Source organism: Necator americanus, chromosome IV (assembly GCF_031761385.1).
Source record: "Necator americanus strain Aroian chromosome IV, whole genome shotgun sequence".
Lineage (NCBI taxonomy): Eukaryota > Metazoa > Nematoda > Chromadorea > Rhabditida > Ancylostomatidae > Necator > Necator americanus.
Window position 1 is genome coordinate 24,565,006 of NC_087374.1, and position 20,994 is coordinate 24,585,999.

The 20,994-nt window shown below is 42.4% G+C and overlaps 3 protein-coding genes across 7 annotated transcripts; 2 read left to right on the forward strand and 1 right to left on the reverse strand.

Annotated features, from left to right (window-relative positions):
- Positions 1-113: 113 nt before the first annotated feature.
- On the forward strand, positions 114-2,746 carry RB195_002558 (uncharacterized protein; the record flags this gene model as incomplete). 3 transcript variants are annotated; one of them, XM_064199874.1, is made up of 8 exons in its annotated part: positions 117-323; positions 395-458; positions 524-673; positions 1,974-2,062; positions 2,145-2,258; positions 2,321-2,422; positions 2,486-2,600; positions 2,658-2,746. In XM_064199874.1, 8 exons carry the CDS (start codon positions 117-119, stop codon positions 2,744-2,746), a joined length of 930 nt encoding a protein of 309 aa, XP_064055754.1. The 3 variants fall into 3 exon arrangements, with proteins under 3 accessions (XP_064055753.1, XP_064055754.1, XP_064055755.1); XM_064199873.1 differs by lacking the exons at positions 117-323; positions 395-458 and having other exon boundaries at positions 625-673; XM_064199872.1 differs by lacking the exons at positions 524-673; positions 1,974-2,062; positions 2,145-2,258; ... (1 more) ...; positions 2,486-2,600; positions 2,658-2,746 and having other exon boundaries at positions 114-221; positions 359-493.
- A 3,030-nt stretch (positions 2,747-5,776) lies between these two features.
- RB195_002559 (uncharacterized protein) lies at positions 5,777-15,068 on the reverse strand (the record flags this gene model as incomplete). 3 transcript variants are annotated; one of them, XM_064199877.1, is made up of 16 exons in its annotated part: positions 5,777-5,854; positions 5,910-5,991; positions 6,058-6,254; positions 6,308-6,376; positions 7,289-7,441; positions 7,516-7,648; positions 7,720-7,828; positions 7,958-8,137; positions 10,416-10,539; positions 10,737-10,826; positions 11,123-11,215; positions 11,378-11,481; positions 11,839-11,932; positions 12,419-12,532; positions 14,865-14,978; positions 15,054-15,068. In XM_064199877.1, the coding sequence occupies 16 exons, from the start codon at positions 15,066-15,068 to the stop codon at positions 5,777-5,779; spliced, it is 1,749 nt and encodes a 582-aa protein (XP_064055756.1). The 3 variants fall into 3 exon arrangements, with proteins under 3 accessions (XP_064055756.1, XP_064055757.1, XP_064055758.1); XM_064199876.1 differs by lacking the exons at positions 5,777-5,854; positions 5,910-5,991; positions 6,058-6,254; positions 6,308-6,376 and adding an exon at positions 7,199-7,213 and having other exon boundaries at positions 11,839-11,998; XM_064199875.1 differs by lacking the exons at positions 7,289-7,441; positions 7,516-7,648; positions 7,720-7,828; ... (7 more) ...; positions 14,865-14,978; positions 15,054-15,068 and adding an exon at positions 7,071-7,103.
- Positions 15,069-15,481: 413 nt separating this feature from the next.
- On the forward strand, positions 15,482-20,432 carry RB195_002560 (uncharacterized protein; the record flags this gene model as incomplete). Its single annotated transcript, XM_064199878.1, has 6 exons — positions 15,482-15,622; positions 17,911-18,002; positions 19,921-19,933; positions 20,009-20,077; positions 20,139-20,210; positions 20,340-20,432. 6 exons carry the CDS (start codon positions 15,482-15,484, stop codon positions 20,430-20,432), a joined length of 480 nt encoding a protein of 159 aa, XP_064055759.1.
- Between the last annotated feature and the right edge of the window lie 562 nt (positions 20,433-20,994).

Here is a 20,994-nt window from a genome sequence, read left to right on the forward strand (position 1 = left end):
AGAACAATGGCAGCTACGAGAGAGATGTTCAGCAAAGATGCGCTAAGGCCACTTCTGCATTTAACTCCTTAACGAAATGCCTGCGAGTCTACCTATCCGCAATTCGCCCCATCATGATGTACGGATCGGAGACTTGGGCAGCACCATCAACGGTTATGGAGAGGCTTGACTGCACGGAACGAAAGCTGCTTAGACGGCTACTTGGCCACTTTTGGCCTAGGGTATGTCACAATGAAGATCTTTACGTAGAAATTGGTGTGGTATACCGGCGGATGACACGTGGAAAACATCAACATCTTGCACCGCCATCGAAAGTGGCTAAAGTATATCGTCTTCGCTTCTTTGGTCATATATTAAGGAGACGGGCAGATCGCCCTGTTTAACGTGTTTTGAGGAGTTTGTCGGGTTCGAGCTGGAAGAAGCCACCTGGCCGAAAACGGAAGTTCTGGACTGGGGTGGTGAAAGAGGACCTGAGGACACTCGGCGTGGATAGGCAGTTCAGGCAAGACGTAAGGTTTCGCAGAATATGGAATAGCGACGAATGGATTGATTCTGTGCAAGCTCTCGCAGAAGGTCGAGAAGGTTGGGCAGAGCTGTGTTCAAGGACGGCACACCTCGGCGAAGATGCGGGTAATCGCGTCAGGCGATGACATCAGCCCGCCGATTAAGTCAAGTAAGTCATGTACCACTTTGTTGCGCCGTCGTGTCCAGTGTTTGGCTTGGATCGAAAAATTCTGCATGGATCCTCTAGTTCCATTCAGTTTTAGCTATGCACGAAAAACAAACTGTCCAATTGGAAATTAATTGCTTTCGCTAAGAAGGTTGAACCCATCTATTTTTGAAAGGTGTACTGGCTTCGAAAATATTCTTGCTCATCCTATAATTGATCTGAACGCCGCATTTCCCGTATTCCCGTATTACTAATGATAGTGACTGATTCACCTTTAATGAAGAGCGGATGTCTTAAACGAAACGCTGATCTCTCACGATATTGAACTGCATGCGTGATTTTTATTTTGAGGTCTGAAGGCGAATTTGGAAATTATCCATACTGAAAGAGAGAGAGAAGATGATATCGCACCCACTTCTCGACCATTTCGCCCGTACTCCCCGTTGTTCACGCATTCTTTTATGCATGGAAAAAGAATGGTCAACATGCTTTATGAATCTGTTGAACGGGTGTAAGGTTTTGGAGAGAAGTGAGGAAGAAACGTACTTTGTTATACCTATTGGTAAATCTAACACACATATAAACCATGAGGAGTCCACCCTTGCTTGTTTAAAGACGAAAGTCTCCGATCTTTCGTTCTATCCGCCACTAGTTAGGGTTCAGGAGTAGTTGGCAAAGAAATCGTGAAATCGTGGTCAACTTAATAGACGAAGCAACTCTTTGCAATCGTGGTTTAGACAGAGCATAGAAAAGATTCGTGGTCCTGCAACTGTAAAAAGTGGTCTATCTAATTCTAGCTCTACTCCACTTTCCGAAGTTGCCTTCAGTCAATCCTTTGTGTGTGAAGAGATGGTTCGTTCCTTAAACTGATCAGTCGACATCTCCTTACCCGTCCGTTTTGTATATCTATAAGGATTGCTTAGTGGTTTCATTGTTTACATTCGTAGAGCACGTCCTTAACTCTATGGAGAGAAATCTCCATCAAAACTTTTGCGATTGTTGTCCTTGAACTCTGTTAATGGTCGACGAACACGAACAATCCTTTCACTAAGATATTCTGCCAAGCTTTACCGTACTCTGACGTTTGTACTTCTTATAAAAAGGCTTGCATGAGGTCAGGAATAGTGACCCGAAGCCAGAATGTCTTAGGCTAGAATAGGTTAGAAACGCATTCTAGGTTGAACGTTCTGCGCTAAACCTTACTTTTTCAATTCGCCGCGTCGTCCAAACTCCAGAAAAGGAAATTTCATCATGTGTTGTTGATTTTAATAGTTGTAGCAGGCGTTGAAATTTTTGATTTCAGAACAACAACGCCCAACAACATTTCCCAGTTGTTCAACTGAGCCAAGCGGGTACGAGACAGAACAGTTCAGCGAGTTTCAGATTAAAAAGGTATTTTTCGAACTGAGGAGTTTTGGAACACTTTAAAATTTTCAATTCATCCTTCATTGCGTGTGCAATTAAAGATTTTTAGGAAGTGGACACTTTTGGTTACGGCTTCGATTCATACTCTTTTTCTGATTTCTGTGACGAAGACAATAAATTTCTTAAGCGTAGAGGTCCTCGGACAACAATAAAACAGAATCAGGTGTGTTCACGTGTTACTGTTCATGTAACTAGAAATAAAAAAAAAACAAATGCCTGTCGTAGCTTGATGTTCTGAATCGAATTTTTTCTTCAACTCCAAAACCTTCGAAACACGCTCGAGCGAAGCTAGCCCTTGAGACTGGACTGAGTATGAGAGTTATTCAGGTGCGTTTTTAACATTATATTGCATCGGATGTGCAAAGAAGTCACACAAGTCACACATTGCAGGTTTGGTTCCAAAACCGCCGTAGTAAGGAAAGACGACTGAAACATCTCTGCAACTACCTACGACATTATGAGCAAAGAGGTCTTCTACCTCCTCCAGTCCAATTTGCTGCAGGAGGTAGGGATTTTCTAGGAGTTTAAGCAGGTTTTGAACCGTAATAGATGCTTATGCCAGAAGGAGGACGTACCCCTGAAGTGACGTCATTCAGTCAGTATCTTAGTGGAATTGAAGGGCAACTAGACGAGGACGATGAAGAAGACTGATGAGTGCAATGGATATAGAACTTATGAAGTGTGATTTCGATTCGATAAATCTTGTTTCTTTTTGTTCTCTTCACCGCATGGTTGTATAGAACCAGCATACGGGAGAAACTTCACCATTCCTGTCCAGTACTGGGGCTAGGGATGCACAGTAGGATCGCTAAGTCTTCGACAGAAGACGAAAAAGACGCGGATCCGCGTCTTTTTAGAATTAGCGATCCTACTGTACTTCGCAAATATAACGCTGAAAACACAAAATTTCTTATAAGTTCGTGAGCTAGATGGATCAGAAACACGCGAGGCTCACCCAACGATGCAACTTTTTGCACCCATAAGGTTGCCGAAAAGGAACCTCGTAAAGTAGATTTCATTACTCATGTGGTGTAAAAAGACGCTTTGTCGGGGATTTCCAAATTTCATGGATTTGAAGAGTTGCTACGTTTGATTTACAGATATCTCAGCAGCTTTTGAAGCCATTCATCATTGGCCATTTATTATTTGAGGTCACTGGATTGGTAGGACGTGCTTCGACTTTGATTTTTGCTGCAGGCTATGTCTCGAACTGTACCTGCAAAGAATCCAACATCCAGGATTTCACCAAACTTTCCTTTTTAAAAGTCACACACTTCTTTAGAACCATTACATATAACACCACCGAACCCGATAACTTCTTTTAGGGTCAGTGAATTTTATCGAAAAATCCGTAAAAAGTTCCTCAAAACACATGTCAAGTTTTCTAGCACGACAAACACGTGTGCGTAAGTTTATGAGAGTATATCTGGGGCAGAAGTATAGGGAATCAAGGAACGAGAACTCGGACACGTACATACTAGCAGTTCTGCTGGCGTGCATGTAGGCTTAGGTCATAGACCTACAGTATCCCGGGGCGCTTTATGCATCCACGTGGAGCCAGTTTTAGCAAAGAAAAGGAGGTGTGTCTCAGAAATGGTGCTTACTTTCCCTCACAACTTTATGGGTGAACCCTTTAGGTAGACATTGATTAAAGGCATCACCCCACGAATCTGAGGTGGTGCAGATTTCAGGTGGAGTATTCGTATACGGGATGGGAGACTACGGAGAGGGAGGTGATTCCGTCCATTTCTTGCTAATTGCCGTAAAAAACGGCCCGGAAGATGCGGCGCCGCACATGACTGGCGCGCTCCAATCGATACTCTTGTACAAAATGGTGCGCCAAAACGAATGGAGCCGTATCTTCCGGGCCATTTTTTACGGCAATTAGGAAGAAATGAACGGAATCACCCCTCTCTCTATAGTCTCCCATCCTGTATACGAATACTCCACCTGAAATCTGTACCACCTCAGATTCGTGGGGTGATGCCTTTAAACTGATTCGGGAATGCGCACAATTCTCAAAGACTTCGTATTTTTAACACTCCAGACATGTTTCCTTTATTTTTCACTTTGTAATTCACCCACCATCTGCTACCTATCTAATTTTGCACCCACATTTATGCCTTCACCAAACTCATTTTTCTGAAAAGTTCTTATTCGCAGCCAACAGGAGATTCCATTTAAGGTTTAGTAAAGGGTCAGAACCTTCTATTTAGAAGAAATTCTTGTCAACGTAAAAGGAGAACACTAGATGACATGAATTTGAGCCTGTCGGATCATAAATAGCTCCTCTCCTCAGGCGAACCTCCGCATACGAGATACTTCGCACAGGACTCAGTTCAAAATTGAATCGCGACTGTACCTACAGTCGTGTCGGAACGATTTTACGAGCAGTCACCTAAAGGCTACTCTCGGTGTGGGGCGATGGGTCCCTCGCTCTGCTCTGCAGAACGACCGCAGTAAGCGATGGTTCCGCTAAGAGCACAACTGTAATTGCATCCTAAATCAAGTAGTTTTGAGCAGTTGCACATTTCACCACCACGCAGGAGGGCTTTTCTTCTGAGTGAAACAATCAAACAAGTTGAAGAAAGGTTAGGCGATTCATTCCTCATGTTTTTTTTTAATTTTTACTTAATTTACTTAATAGGCGAGTTGGTCTTACTGTCTGTCGCGTTTTCCTGCACCTCCAGTACGTCTCCGTCCTTAAACGCGGCTCTGCCCAGCCTTTTCGCTCTGCAGCAAGAGCTCGCACAGGATCCATCCAGCCGTCACCTTTCTATACCCGGCGAGAATTTAGTGTCTCATATGAACTGCTCATCGACAGCGAGTGATCCGAGTTCCTCAGATCCACAATGTCCAGCAGCCCAGCGTAATGCAACGGATATATGTTACCAAGAATTGCACGTTCCCTTCGTTGTTGTTTGTTTGTGACCTATTTAGGTTGTGCTTTGCCGCGTAACGTGGATAACAGCACCTTTTTGCAGTATCTGGGTAACTTTAGACTTGTAAACTGCGAAAGATATGTAACTTTTACACCACAGAGAGATATTCAAACAGGCATCTGGTGTAAGCAGAGCCACCACGAGCTGTTAGCAGTCAGACTTGCATACACGGTTTTGGATTACACGCAAAATGTAGTACACCCCTACTTGATTTCACATCTCGATATTTGAAAATTCTTCTCTAACGGATTTCAATATTATGTGAGGAGTTAGTGTTCTGTTGCTAGAGGAGAATGTATACACTCTACTTCATAGTGGACGATACCCATGTATCGTTGTTAATGTTTCCTGAGCAAAAAAGTGCTTCAGCGACAGAAGGTTCATTCAAAAGAACATTCCTTAAAACAAGGAAGATGGCTATGTTCCTTCCACTAATTATTAAGTGGGTGCTAAAAGTAAAGTAGCATAACTTAAAAATACACACAAAGAAGAAAAACGAAATGATGCTCTTGCACTTGTATAGTTTTTAGAACGAGTTTTAAAAAATTCTAGCAGTCTCATATTTCCATTTATTCGGGTTTTCGATTCGAATTTCATTACATTCTCTGGAACAAAAGTGACAATTGCCTGAAATGCGACCGAAAGGAGGTGAAAGTTGTGTTAAACGATGAAATAAATATATACATAAAATATGCTCTCAAAAGATTTACATCGTAGACGTCTTAGCGATGGACAAAACTTATAGGAAGTTATCGCTTGTCGAGTCACCGTTGAAAAAGCGGAGATCTCTAGCCAGATAGGGACCTCCTTCCATGTCCTAAAAATTTAAAGGCTTTCCAGATTTTCGAGGAACATAATGGAGAGGTTCTCACTTTGAGATCGATTAAAAAAGAGTCAGAAAGAGACATGCGGCCACCACCACCAATATCAATCCTTGCGATTTGTCCTCCGTTACTGAAACACAACAAAGATAACTGAAGTTGACCAAAGATCAATGATTCTAGATGACATCCAACGTACGCGATAAGTTCGGGATAAAACTGTGAATCCCATTGTTTGTAGAACGAGTTTCCAACGTAGAGGCGCTTTCCATCGACGCTTAACTGAAGAAATGCTGGGCCTCCGCGGAAATTCGTACCCCGGATGGTAGTTGCTACTCTAGGAGTTCTAGGAGTGCTTTTTCCCATTTCAGGAAAGCCAAATTCTCTGGGTTGACCCTGCAGATTTGTCAGTGTTCTATGGTTGACTAGGAGGCCATAGCAAAACTTACTATTTGGAACAGTAATGGCGACTTGACAAAAGCTTCTGAAATCCCACCGAGTAAACCGCCGAGCACGACCTTGAATATTCGTGATTGACACAAAAATGCTATGGCGCAACACGAGTACAGTGAACAACAACAAGTAAACATTTCAAGAACACATTCATTCGTCGCCAAACGTATTATGTTGGCCTGACGTGTTAGAGGAGATATCACTGATAAAAGAAGACGTTGACGAAAAAAATCTTGCTATACCTAAAGTAATCTTTGAGATAAAGTGTTTGGAGTTGATCAATCCCAAAGGACGCCCGAACGCGCTCGAAAACAATTAATAGTTGTTGGTTTATGAGTCGTGGAGTCCTGCAGGAATTTATCGACTCTGAAGAGATGAAATATTTGGTTCGCGTAGGCCCAGTTTGGTAGTTGGTTTTCGAAAATGCGATTCCAATTTGTTGACCCAGGAGGGATGAAAGGCTTGGTGAGCACTAGGGCGGATTCGAACCTCTGATCGAGCATGCAGGAAGCGGAGCCTCTAACCGCTACACTACACTCGAACTTTAACGTTCAAACTTTAACTTCAAAGTAATCCTTAGCATGCATAATCCTACAAGGAAAAAATGTGCTATTTTCAAGAAGAATTCAAAAGAAAGGGTTCCGAGAAACTTATGAATGCTATCCCTGTCGACTATAGTTTTTTTCGATCCAAGTTTAACAGTGAGCGTCACTGAGAGCGGCCGAAGGTGGGAACTGTTGAAAGACGAACTGTTCGGACCTTTGCACTGTTCAACGTCAACGCTGACACCATCTATCGCTGCAGTTTGCGACGGTCCCACCTCGATTCCAGCTGGTGCCGCTCCGTTTCGAGTGCGTACGCAAATGCACCGCAACTACACTCCCCATTCATGTCGCTTTGACCTGACTATTGTCGCACCAAAAAGTGAATTTTAGATAGAATAATGTAAGAACTCCTTGACTGAAAAAGAATGCTACCTTGGTTAGAACCGAAATTCGAAACGGGTCCGAGATATCTAACTGCCATATGCATCCGTGAAGCCAACCAGCAACATAGGCAAATCTGTCTTCCATCGAGATGACGAGGTCAGTAAGCAGAGCTGGCATCTCGGGAGAAAGCCAATTTTCCACCTGAAACCTACTATGGTTCGTATGTCTTTGTGGGTCTATGTACCTTGCGTGTGACTCCAGGTGTGTGTACTAACCTGGATTGTCTTTACTTGAAATACTTTGTCCGCACTCCATTTCTCAGTAAGTGAATTCATATAAAGATGAAACACAGATGACCCAACAGCCGAACAAGCGAATGCGTGGTTACATTCTGGGTTGTGCAGAAAACTGAAAAGATTACTCTGGTAGTCTCCGCAGGAAAAAAGGGCAATTTTCTGGATTCACTATGATTTACTGACCGAACCGTGGTAATGAGACAACCGTCAAAAGGTCCGAGGTCAATGCTTTCCTTCAAAATGCCTGGTGAAATTTGCCAGACATGTAACTGACTGCCAAACGACTCCGAAACTAAAAGAAAGTTTGAACACTTGGCGAAGGCACCTAAGAAAAAGTGTGTAAATCAGTCTATCCCCGATTACTCCTTGTAAAAATGTCAAGAAATATTCAATTAAGGCCTCTGAATGGCTCTGAACCTACCGTTCTCTATTTCACTTCGCGTGAATCCATCCCGAAACAGTCTCGGATGGCCCCATTCAGAGGCAATAAGAAGGTTTCGCCTTGTTTGGAAAGAAAAGTCACCGCCAAAACCCGTGAATCCTGTTCGATTGTGACGCTCGCGAATTTCGAAAGAGTTCCTGTCGATTAATAGGAAGTCGCCTTAAATAAGAGTTTCAACATATGATATAATAATTATTCGCAAAACGTAATGCCATTCTATTTCTTGGACGCATTCGATACCTGCAGAACCGAGCAGTTCAAAAACAGTGCCTGAGTAGATTTGTGATGCGGTTTTTCGTTTACTAGGTGAGTACTGGGACGTAGTTTGTGAGTGTCAAAACACAACGCATGGACTACAAACTCCAGAATCGGGGGCTTCAGCAGTACCTGAGATGGCTGCTTATGCGAGGAAGCAACTCTTTACACCCATGGGATTGACATGAAGTCGTGGATTGCTGGTGAAGCTACCAATCCGATGAAGCAAACCAGAGCACCGGTTCCAGCAAGGAAACTAAGTTTAATTTTTTATCTCTATTTCTATGAGTGTAAACAGCTGCCCTGTTGGGTCACCTGATACCTACACCGCGCATTTTTCATACATGCATTAGCATAGTCGGATTAAAACGACAGTTACTTAAAGGCATCACCCCACGAATCTGGGGTGGTGCGGATTTCAGGTGGAGTATTCGTATACGGGATAGTAGGTTATGGAGAGGGGGGTGTCCGTCTATTTCTTCCTAATTGCCGTAAAAGACGGCCCGGAAGATGCAGCACGTGCACAAGGCTGGCGCGCTCCAATCGAACTCCTCGTAGAAAATATCGCTCCGGAACGCCCGAAGTCGTATCTTCCGGGTCTTTTTCACGGCAATTAGGAAGAAATGGACGGAATCACCCCCATCTCCCTAATCTACGATCCCGTACATGAATACTCCAACTGAAATCCGTACCACGAATGGATGCCTTTAAGGGCATCACCTCACGAATCTGGCATGGCATGGATTTTCGTTCGAAAATACCTATATCGGGACGCAGATTATGAATATGGGGTGGTTGCGCTCATCTCTTCTTGTATCACAGTAAACAGGCGGCTTCAGAATGCTTCCTTGGTTCCTTACGACATCCTTTATTGCAACGCGTTTCCCTTGTCCCACACCCCCGCCTGCGACTCGTCAAAAATCCATTCGGATGCCCCGATGGGCAATTCATTACATTCGACGAATCGCAGGCGGGGTGGGGGGGTGAAAGGGTGGCGCGTTGCAATAGAGAACGTCGTAAGAAACAGCGTACCAGAACCGCCTATTTACAGTGATGCAGGAAGAGATGAGCGGAACTACCCCTGCATTCATAATCTACGACCCGATACGGGCATACTCCAAGGAAAATTCGTACCATGCAGGATTCGTGGGGTGATGCTATAAATCGCGGTGTGCCAGGTATTTCAGCAAACTTTCCGCTGTTAACAGTGCAGTATCGCCAACCACTTTCAGTTGACGATTGGCTGAACCACTCATTATTGAGGTATAGCCTGAACTGCATTTTACTGAATATTAGAGACATATGGTCGGCTCGAAATAACATAAGGTATCGTACAGATGCGCAAGCGGCTGCGCTCAAAACGACACCGCTGAGACGACGGTTGGGATCGAGGTGGAACTACCTCGAATCGCAACGATGAGTGGCGCTAGAAAGGGTCCTCCATCGTGCCTAGCCATTACGCCCTGCCGCACCGCTTCGAGCGCAGCCACTTTCGTAACCGCATCTAGCTTCATGTCGTTTTGACCCTACTATAAGCTGTACTTTTCGGTCCTGTTGTGATACCTGCGAATTACGTCCCAAATGCTACCAAGCAGTGGAAAGAACCGAACATCGAAACTCACTACGGACGCTTCCTTATGTTTGTGTTCTCAAATAGCCGACATGTTGAAGTTCATGGAAGGCTCCTCAGCACTTAGGAAAGGAACTTTATTATCTCTTGGGGAAGGAAAGAATAGGTAGCAGCGATGTGGCCAAATACAGATATCTCTGACGTCGGGCGTAAATGCGATAGACCAGGCCTTCCTAAGGCAATCCACAGAGTTAAGAGCTGCGCGGGGCGCGGTTTGGCGGCTCTATTGTTTTGGTGGTTAATGACAATCCAAAACAGTGCGCTCAAGATCACCTGAACCGCACAGCCGCCAAATGCGCCTCCGCGCAGCTCTTAACTCTGCGCGTAGCCTAACCGCCTTAAGTTTGGAACTCGACGATAGCACTGGAGTAGAGATACATTGTCAAGTTGTAACTTCTCTCAGATATCAGTTCGAAGTGACCGTTCAAATTAAGACCTTTATATTTATATTTATATATATATATTTATTAATATAAACCCCTGGGTCGATATTTTACGAAAGGCCCCTAATAGGATAAGTACATCAGTGAAATATGAATGTGTTAAATTCACCTTTTCCATTTCCGTACGTATCACCCATGGTAGCAATGTGAACTGGAGCGCCTTTGAGCGGCAGAACGTGAACAGCGTAGGGACAAGAGATGTCATAGTGCTTCAAAAGTTCCGGACCTATTGTCTGAAATAACTGCGTTCGTTTCGAACTACGGTCCTCCTAGAGATTTAAAAAAGGTGGATCTGTGGGAACCGCAAACAATTTTAAGCAGTGAACAACCTGTATCTCTTTATTGATCGACACATTTTTAGGAAGCAATGATTGTCAATTAAAAACTGAAATGTTGTACTAGCTACATTTGAGAGATCGACCAAGATTACCTTAACGAGCTTCATTTCATTCTCATCGACTTCGACTATGTACACTCGGTTGCTGTTCATACACGGCACCACCATGTGAGTTCGAGCAGTCTGAGCATCTGAGCTTGAGAGAGAGGATGACACGAAAAGTCATGCGAAAATTTGCTCATCGTGTAGTCTGATCAAAGCGACATGACGTGTGCTGCAACTGCACAAGTGATTAGTCCTGGAGTAAGAATCGGATCAGATCGAAATGGAAGAGCGGTTCGCAGTTGCACCGCAAGTCAGGTTGTTTTGATCCGACTGTAGAACAGAATGAAAAGAAGAAGTTCGTCGGCAATTTGAAATGAAATTGATTATTTTGATTTTCATTCAAGCAAAATAATGTTTGTGTTTTCTCCACTTACTTGAGACATGGTCTCCAGGCTTCGAGCGGAACGAGTCCAGTTAATCCTTCCGGGTTCGTCATTAACGTCAGGAAAAGTTAGTACAGACACCACCTACAATTACCAAAGTGGACTTATGTTTCGAACAAAGGTAACTCAAGGACGTTCTACGCTGATCAGAGGTAAAATTAAAAGCAACATTTGAGGCAATTTTCGAGGTTGGGATCGTAGGTGCTATAGGGGGAGCCGGCCTCTCCCACGTGAAGGGGGTCTTACCGATTTGCGGCAGTCTGAGGTGAATGGAATCCCAACATGGGATCTTTCCACGACCAAATAGAAGCTGAGATGTAGTTTATCAATGTAGCCAAAATGCGCAACTCCTACAAATTCAAGAATATAGACATCAGAGGCACTCGAGAAATCAATCCGTGTGACTTTTGCAAAGACAGCTCGGCCTATCACAAAACAGAACAGGTATCGCGCTAGAGCAATAGAATCTTTCCGTAACTTGTTAGTAACATACTTAAAAACAGCACGAATTCACCACCAGATATATATGGGCAAGAGCAAACGAACACGCTCAATTTCCCCTAGTTAGCCAGAAAAAAAAGTAAGCCATCCAGAAAGATGACCCTTTTCGCAACGGATCCTCTTACGGAGCATCTAATAACGTGCCACTTCTGCAAGAGCAACCATACGCGCCGTTTCTGCGAACTAAGAGACAAAAAACTACTAACGCTGTCTCCCTACTTCGCTGACAGATGGGGCGAGCTCTCGCAGGTGTGGCACGTTATCCGTCGTGAGGACAAGTTCGTTTTCTATGCCATCCTTCTGGACAGTTAGAGGAACGTGAGCGTGATCGTGCATTACGCTAGTGAACTGAACTTCTAACCCTACCTATTCGTGGAGAACTTCCAGTATTTTCAATTGTGCCGTGTAGGGTTCGCGGAAATTTCCCTTATTTTGTGATGGTGTGAAAGTAATTTAGTCGGACGAGATTTCGTAGGCGTTGTGTCGATTGTCGACTTTGAGGACTTCCAATGCATCAAATTCCTGGACTTGTGGAAGTTCCTCGCAGACGTCGCATGTAATCAGGTGCGTCGTAAAGCGTTTCGGAGGTGAATCACTAATAGGCCCTTTCATACTGATGAAAAATTCTAATCGTTCTCCGAACACTTTTTTAAACTACGAAAATACTCTCGCATAGGAATAGGAACTAGGGGTTAGTGATTAGAAAATGAAAACACTCTTATTAAAAAGGTCAAAGGTCATTAAAGCGAAATGATTTTTACATCACGCAAAAATATTGAACCATACCTTGCAGTAACTTGCACTGTTCTCGTCTAGATCAACAATGACAAGGCGGTCCGGATGAAAACCAACGGAATGAGGGCAGTTGAGAACAGCTAGTTTTTCACGATCCTGTTTGCTCTGAAAAAGAATGCTTATGTCGTTGGAATAAAAAGTGAAATTGAATAGAATAAGGATTTTGGATGATATTACCGCATGCAAAGAAGAAAGAGCAAAGAGAATAACATGAATAGTTTTTACCGTTGTGTTTTTACTCCCAATCTGTCAGCTAAACTTGAGCTTTGATGCAGTTCCGTAGCGTAGAACGTGAAAAAGGGGATACGCTCAGCAGCTCCGAAGCTTTTTCTGTAGGCATGTAACGTATGAAATTTTAGTACTTTGATTTAAGTGGATACAAATCCTCGGCTTACATTCGAGTGGCATAAGAATTCCCACTTTTACTCCCTTTTTCAGAGAAGGAATGGCTGCATTTGGGTTCTTAAAATGTGTATATCGAAGAGCGAAAGGCAGCGATGAATGCATTTGAATCTATCGCTGCAACTGGTTTTAGTTTCTTGAGTAAAAGTAATAAAATAAATAAGATCGCACATCTACAGCAAACATCTCCTTTCAGAGGTGATCCTCTAGCCATTAACTAATAGAAGATCTAGTCACATTAGCAAAGCAAGAAGCAGCCATAATGTCTGTCTAGCTCAAAACCGTCCAAAGCAAACCAAACCTTTCATTCTTCTGGAGTCAGTAAATTGGAAGCACCAATAAATTGTTGAAAATGCGGTTTTAGCAAGTATATATAATACATTTCTATATTGTGAAAATCCCATACACATTCAGAAACCTATACTTCTGTAGTCGAATGCGATGACTCATCCGAAGGACGTTGTTGATCGCCAAGAGCTTCACACTTTATCTCTCATCTGCGCCAAATATTTCAGAAACCAAGCCCAAACAGTTCAGATAACATGACAACAACATTTTGCGGGGCCACAATTATTAGATCTGATTAGAAACAAGGAAACTAAAGAAGTTCTGACGATCTTGTGTTCCTCCACTGTACTCCTCCAATTACAGCACTACAACACCAACCTCCTGGCTGCCAACAACTTCTGGACTCATTCTATGTTTAATCGGTGAAGTCAGATCATACCGCAAATACTTGGTTTTCAGTATCAATATGACTTCATAGTTTTTGACGCACTAACCTCACACAACTTTAACTCAGATCTTAAAGACATCACCCCACGAATCTGAGGTGGTGCGGATTTCAGCTGGAGTATTCGTATACGGGATCGTAAATTAGGGAGATGGGGGTGATTCCGTCCATTTCTTCCTAATTGCCGTGAAAAAGACCCGGAAGATACGACTTCGAGCGTTCCGGCGCGCTATTTTCCACAACGGCTTCGATTGGAGCGCGCCAGCCGTGTGCACGCGCCGCATCTTCCGGGCCGTTTTTTACGCCAATTAGCAAAAAATGGACGGAATCACCCACCTCTCCATAATCTACGGTCCCGTATACGAATACTCCTGAAATCCGTATCACCTCAGATTCGTGGCCTTTAACCCCAATAATTGGTGACCTAATATTAAGCAGAACGTTTGTCATGGAAAAGGTAGTAAAACAAAAAGAAAAAGAACAAAAAGATAGACTGAAAGAAAATTACCTAAAGAGGAAAATTTTTGTGCTAAGCTACGCCTTACAACAGGAAGAAAGAAGCTCTCGTAGCGTATTTACTTCAAAATTGTTTTCCAGGAAAAAAGAAGAACGATTTTATCGGACGTTATCGTGATAAAAGCAGAAGAAAATAAAAGAAAAAAAGAGAACATTGCAGATTCTATTTCTATTTCTATTTGCAGATTCTATTCTTGCATTGCTCATTTCGGTATATCCGAATTTGTTATTTGTTCCATGATAAATAGGAACAGTAGCTTTTGTGAATCTTTATCTAGAAGATCACGGACAAAATAATCAAAGATGCTGTGCACTCAAGTAATCAATTGTGAACGCGAGATCACAAGAAATCAAAATTTTCAAGGGGTTACAGCAGCATTTTGGGGTTCTCTGCAAGCGTAAACAGCACTGTTATGTTTCAACTGCGTTTAATCTCGAACGTGAACGCCGAAAGGTGCAGCAAAACGCTCTGTGCATCATAGACAGTGACGGTTTCTAGAAGCTACGCTAGCAGGAACAACTAACAAAACACAGCCTACCTATTTTATTCCCTTTTTTTTAATAGTGAGAAATATGAGCAATAGAATTAAGCACAGTAGAGGGCTTTAGTAACTCGGACGGGCCTAGAAATGTTAAGCACACGCTTCTTGAAACTTATTTTCGAGCGAATTATAGGGAAACAGACCGTAAACAGCGCATCCTAACGCCTAGGGTTTTGTTCATTGAAGAACATTCAATGAGAATTGGATATGAGTGGACTGAATCAAATCCATTGAGCACACTCACGCTGTCGTAGTTGTAGATAGTGTGTTCTGGTGCAATCTTGGGATCCTTTTTATCCGTTTTGATGTAATTTGGTTGAGCGTTCAGTGTGAGGTGGCGTATCTCTTCTTCTTGGCTCTGGAATTTTTTTTGAAGCAATAAAGCAAATTTTATTCTATATACGCCGTAATAAGAAGATTGGCATGATCTCACCATACAAACGCCCATACGTGGAGAGGAGTGAATGCGTTTGGATTATCGTTTCTAGCGATGATAAGCGCGGCTGTAAGGGGTTATCCTCTCATTGCCCCATTATGCAATGAGTTCATCGGATATGTAGACAGCAGTGGAGCAAGTCCTTCCTCTAATGTTGTCTTCAGGAAGTTTCTATAAAAATCTTTAGAGGCTTTAGAAGAAGCGCATCACACTGTTGAAGGCTATGACTCGATATCGAGCTTTCTTCCAAGGGGATGGAGAAATTTTGAAACGAAGTTAGCGAGGATTTCTTTTCGATACGCCTTGAATGTTTTTTCTTTCAAAAAATTCGTTAGAAACATTATGGATCACAAACAATTCTGCGCTGCAAACTACCCATAGGGATATCACAGAAAGGCAGAAAATCTTGGAAAACGAAAAAACCAATGCGCACTGCTCGACTTGAAGGCGCAGTGCCTTCGTTGCCCTCTATAGCCACAATTCGACGCAATACATTAAATATTCCAACCATGCAGTCCTTACAGGCTCTATTCGTCTCGTCATCGTTGAGGCCGGATGATGTCGGAGTAAGCGCCCAGTAATCACTCAGAAATGGTCAGAGGATCCGTCTGGGCTAAAGGGGCGAAATGATGCCTCAGATCTCTCCTTTAGCCCAGACATTCTTCAAAATTAGATACTTACACTATAGTACTTATTGATTTCCTGTATTTAAATGCTTCTCAATGGGATGTTAAGTTCTTCTCGCGCTACCTTTCTCTGCATCAGCGAAAAGCAGCGTAATACGAAGTTGAAGATGTTGTAATCTTATTGCGGATAGATCTTGCTAAGTATGTATTCAGGAATATAATCGCAGTCGATTATCTGTAATAATCCAAAAAAGGCATTTGAAACAGTCTCGGTTGCACCAGTGACTCCAAAGATGCGACTTATTACAGGTAACAGAACGTTGGCAATCCGCAACTGATCTTCGAATGCGCAAGGTTGGCAGCCACTGCTGCTTATTTGTGTCTGGTTGAGGAGGAGGTACCGATACGACTAAGGCGGTTTCTTCTGGATTACTAGGCGGAATTGACCGTGATCACGCTCATAGTCGTGAACACACCTCTGTCTTTGTTAGGGTGCTTGCATGTAAATGAAACAAAAAAGGTTGAGCCGAAATCTAAGCAATTTGTGTAGAGATAAGGACTCAAAAGTTGTGGGCGACCAGCGTATCCAGTTGGTAAGCTGTGCTTCTCACCGGTTTTCCTGAAAACATAACTAGATTTTTCCCAGTGTTTTTTTCTTGCAGCATGTGAAAGTCAGAAAGCGATTAAATGCTAAATTCGTAGATTGCTGCAAGCAAAATGTCACCGTTGCTGTAATCAAAATGTCACCGTGAACCGGTCAAAGAGACGCGACTTCTTAGAAAATTTACGTTTTGTTTATTTTCAATCGGAATGCCCAAGACTGTGCCGTGAAGATCATAACATAGGGACTCTTCCAACAACACCTACAGTCCGGTGGGAGCGGTCTGGTTTATGATGTAATATGGCGCATGCGGTTGTTTTCGCAGGCACTCCTCAACTGCTTACAGACTTCTTCCATGCTGGAGCTGAAAACAGTAAAAAAAACAACAAAATCAAACGCATCGTTGACATCTCGAAATTTTAACCTTATATGGAGCATACCATAAAATTGAGGGCGTTTGTATGAGGCTCAGGAAGATCCGCTGAAATCTTCATAACAGTAGGTGGAGGTTGAAGAAGAATGGGAGGAGTAAGGAGTGAAAGTAGGAAGAACAAGAAGAAAAGGCAAAAAGGGGAGAGAAGGGGGTGAGGGGAAGAAGGAGTAGGGATTAAAAAAGAGGAAAGAAAGCTGATATTCAGGGTTTTAGAACTCAGTGCGTCAAGCATTCAGCACAACAAACAAAGTGTACAGATAAACCAGAAATGAAAGTGATTAGTTTCAGAGGCAGTGTCATAAATTGGACCAGAACATGCAGTGAATTGAAGGAAGAGCTTTCAGCGGCGTAAGTTTTGCACGCTTGAGGAGATGTCGATGAGAGAGACTTATTTGAAGGAAAGTCCATGTTTCGACAGCTGTGAGCAAAAGTCGAAAGGAGAACTAATCTAAGATGGGAAAAACAGTAATATTAGACATACGACAAACAATAATATTATATAGTATATTATATACGATATACTACTGTATACTGCGATATACTATTATTTATACTCAAAAACAAATGATTAAATGTGCAGCGAAAGGATTCAAAGTCAATACGGTGTGAACTTCCCAAAAAGAAGTTTCCGAGATAATTTTACAATTTACTCCAAAAAATTGGGGGCGGGTGCAGCGCATGCAGTTAGGGGTCCACTGTGGCCACACGATCGATGGTTCGATACTATCCAAGTGTCAACCAAGCCTTTCGTTTCTCCGAGGTCGATAAATTGGTACCAGACTTGTTTGGGAGGATGAAGGCACTGACATGATTATTGGCTGGCTCTCGCAAGTCATTGTACAGCCCAACACGCAGTCCAAAATCTCAATGACCACGAATTGCAGTAAACCGAGTTTGCGCAGGATTAATATGTGGATTAATATGCCAGTGAATTTATTAATTTTCATCTAATTGGGAAATACCAATCTAATGGAAAAGAAGGGGATAGAAATGGATGAGAAGAAGAGTAGAAGTACACATTCGTAAAGGTGAATGAAAAGAGTGCAAAAGCAGGATGTACATTGAGCACAACTTTAGAATAGAGCACTGCAATGGTCTACAAAAATCACAAATCGTCTCTTCTTCTCCAAAGAGATGGAACATACTCTGATAACACTAAATGTAGGAGGCGAATTCCAAACAAGTAATTTTCAGGATGCAATACGCAACCTTCGACATGAAGAGAAACCTTCGCTTGAAGCAATAATGCAATTAACATGGTACTCCATAAACGACGTGACAAAAGCGTGAGGATAATGAAATGAGGCAAAAATGCTTCGTAATACTGTGTACCTGTGTAAAAAGTACGACTCTTTAAAAAGAGTTTTTGTTTTGCAGACCTCGACTGTTACTCCCAACGCAATATGTGAAATATCAGGGAAGTCGAAAATAGAATCTTGGCAGGAATCCCAAGTGAGAGTAAATGGGAACCTGGCTGCAAAGAAAAATTCACATGTTTACTCAAGTTAGTGAGGGTACTGTAGATAAAGTGTACGTTTGCCTTTTCCTTACTGCATATTTAGATGAATTTACGAGGACATGGATAAAATATGACTATTGTTTACGAAGGCGACATCCAAAGTAACGTTGGCTGTTTTTGAGAAAAGGATGAAGGATCAATCTCTGACCGAAGTGACACTTTTGAATTAAGCGTAGAATAGTCAATTGAAGAAATTTCTGACGAAAGAATGATGTATTTCCATTCTATCAGTCAAGTAAGGAAGTCAGGCTAGATTACAATGCGAAAAGGACAAATCCACACTCGGAGATAAGAGTAAGATTCAGTAAAAGCAGTAGTAAGATTGCAGATTCAGTTGCACGAATTGCTAAATAACGATGCTCATAGCTTGGATGCAGTGCAATTCTGCAGGATTGCACGTACAAACCCACTGTCCTCAATCACTGTCGAAATAAAAAAAGTCGTGCCCTCGAGTGCACCCTGAAAATTCTTCATAATTTCTTGTACTCTATTCAACCCATACATGCACATCTACTGACTGCATTTGCAATTCTTGCACTCATCTATTTGTTAACTATCTATGCCATAAAGGATAAAGGATAAAGTTTCTGGCGTTATTCATTCTGCTTGGGACGCACCCCACGTTCACTTCAATGCAGAATCATTTGAGGTTTACAAACGTGTAACTGGCCCATACAATGACTTGCGGTGGCTAGCCGATGTATTAAGTCAGTGTTTGTATATATGCTCTCAGACAAGTATAGCAACAATTTATAGACCCCGGAGGGATAAAAGACTTGGTGATAGGGATGCGCTTAGGCTTCAACTCAGACTTTGTATAAGGTCTACGAACATGCGCGCAGCCCTACAATAGTTAGTTGTATACCCACTATAGTTACAGCCGTCGCGCTACGCTACATCTTATTGTTCTCAACAGTCGGCACTATTTTTGCTTGTTGGTTGCGAGGTGAAAGTTTTGCAGGGACTTTGAACACAAACTCCAGCAGCATGTGCAGTTAATCTGAGTTTCTGTTCGTTCGAAATGCTTGGGAGAATAGCAAAATTTATGAGAGAAAGAAAGCTTAATAAATATTCCGTCTGCTTTCTCTTCTCAGTGCACTGTTCCTCTGCCACATTCGCGTAAAACGAACTGCAGTACATATTCCTCCTGAAATTCTACAGATAACAGAACGCATTATCCTAACCATTTCTTGATTGGTAGGATGCCGGTGTATGTATCAACCCCGGATGACACGGCTTTAACTGTTTCTCCACGTAGAGCGAATTTCATAGAATGTTCTAGAATGTCGCCTCAGTGATATATAAAGGATCAGTTTCTTCACTCAGACTAAATTTCTAACCAACCCGTCGGCTACGATAAATGTCGTTGTCTCGCGTTCCTTCTTTTTCTTCTCTAAATGTTATTACAATGTTGTTATCCTTCTACTTCACATAGGATTTCATAATAAGGTTTCATTTCCCAGCCTGCTCCACCTAGTGCACTTTTGTGCCTTGCTCTATTTGCGGGAAAGGGACCTTCTGCAAAATGTGCGCAAACACATGTGAAATATCCAAATGTTTAATAATTCCAAATAATTGCTGTAATGAGGAACTGCAGAACATTACGCACGCAGCGCAGAAGGCGATCAGAAAAATTTGTGAGGGTTCTGGAGGGAGCGATATTCCTCTTCCACAATAGACTTTAGAAGGCGTAAGAAGGTGAAGTGACTTATAAATAAGTGAAATTCCCCTTTATTAATGAAGTTAAACAGCATAATTTTTATGTGTTTTTAGACTGTTTGCGAAGAAAACGCTGAAACAACTCCAGGAGCAAGCGAAGCAAACTGGAACGTACTCCATGCGGTCCAATACCCTGGATGTGACTAAGCATTCCATAGGAACCAGGACTTGACTATTCGTGTAGGAGATTGCGCAACGATGGATGCTCAAATTTCATCATCGCCGAAAGAAAGTTAACGCTTGGAAAAGCTTTGAAGTAGGTCTCAAATGTAGCTTCTTGACTACCTATATTGTTAGTTGCTATGTCTGCATCAACTTTTAATCTTTCCATTTTAAAAATAGATGAGTTCCAAAGGACTTGAAACTTGCTTTAACATTGCTTTAGGACAGGGACGCAAAAACAGTAAGTATAATCTCCAAAAGTTACATTTGTCAACATGCTGGAGGAAATGGAAAGGGTATGACTCGCAGGAAGTGAAGCAGCTATGCAAAAACGCTGCACCCGTGGCGACGGCGTAATCAAAGTGCTGCATGTTTTGAGCGGGTGCGCATCAGGAGGTACCCAAAGCGGTTGTCAGATTGATATTTTTGATTCAGATTGATTTTTTGTGTCGATAATTGCGCTCCGATACGGTCGATAGCGACAGCGGACCGATCCGCTACGTATACAGGATGCCACGCCCATTTACAGAGCTGAGCCTAGGCAGCGGATCTGTGGCCTAAGAACTTAATGCGATTGTTGTCCGTTGCACACAGCGTAAATGGTGAAAATGAGCATGGAGTGGCGTATAAGAGTTAAAAGATAGCTTACTCCTTATCGGATTCAAACTTGGGAAACTTAGAATTGGGTTTTTTTTTTTGGTTTTTGAAATTCTATTCTTGTTTGACTTACTTTTAGTGATACGTATTATTCACGCGCCCTTCTAAGGATGTTTTTGTTTTAGTTTATTGTCTGCTTCTAAGTTGTATATTTAATTTTTGTTTTTTATTTGCTTCAGTTTATTTTAGATTGTTTTAAATAAATAGTGAGGCAAGGATTA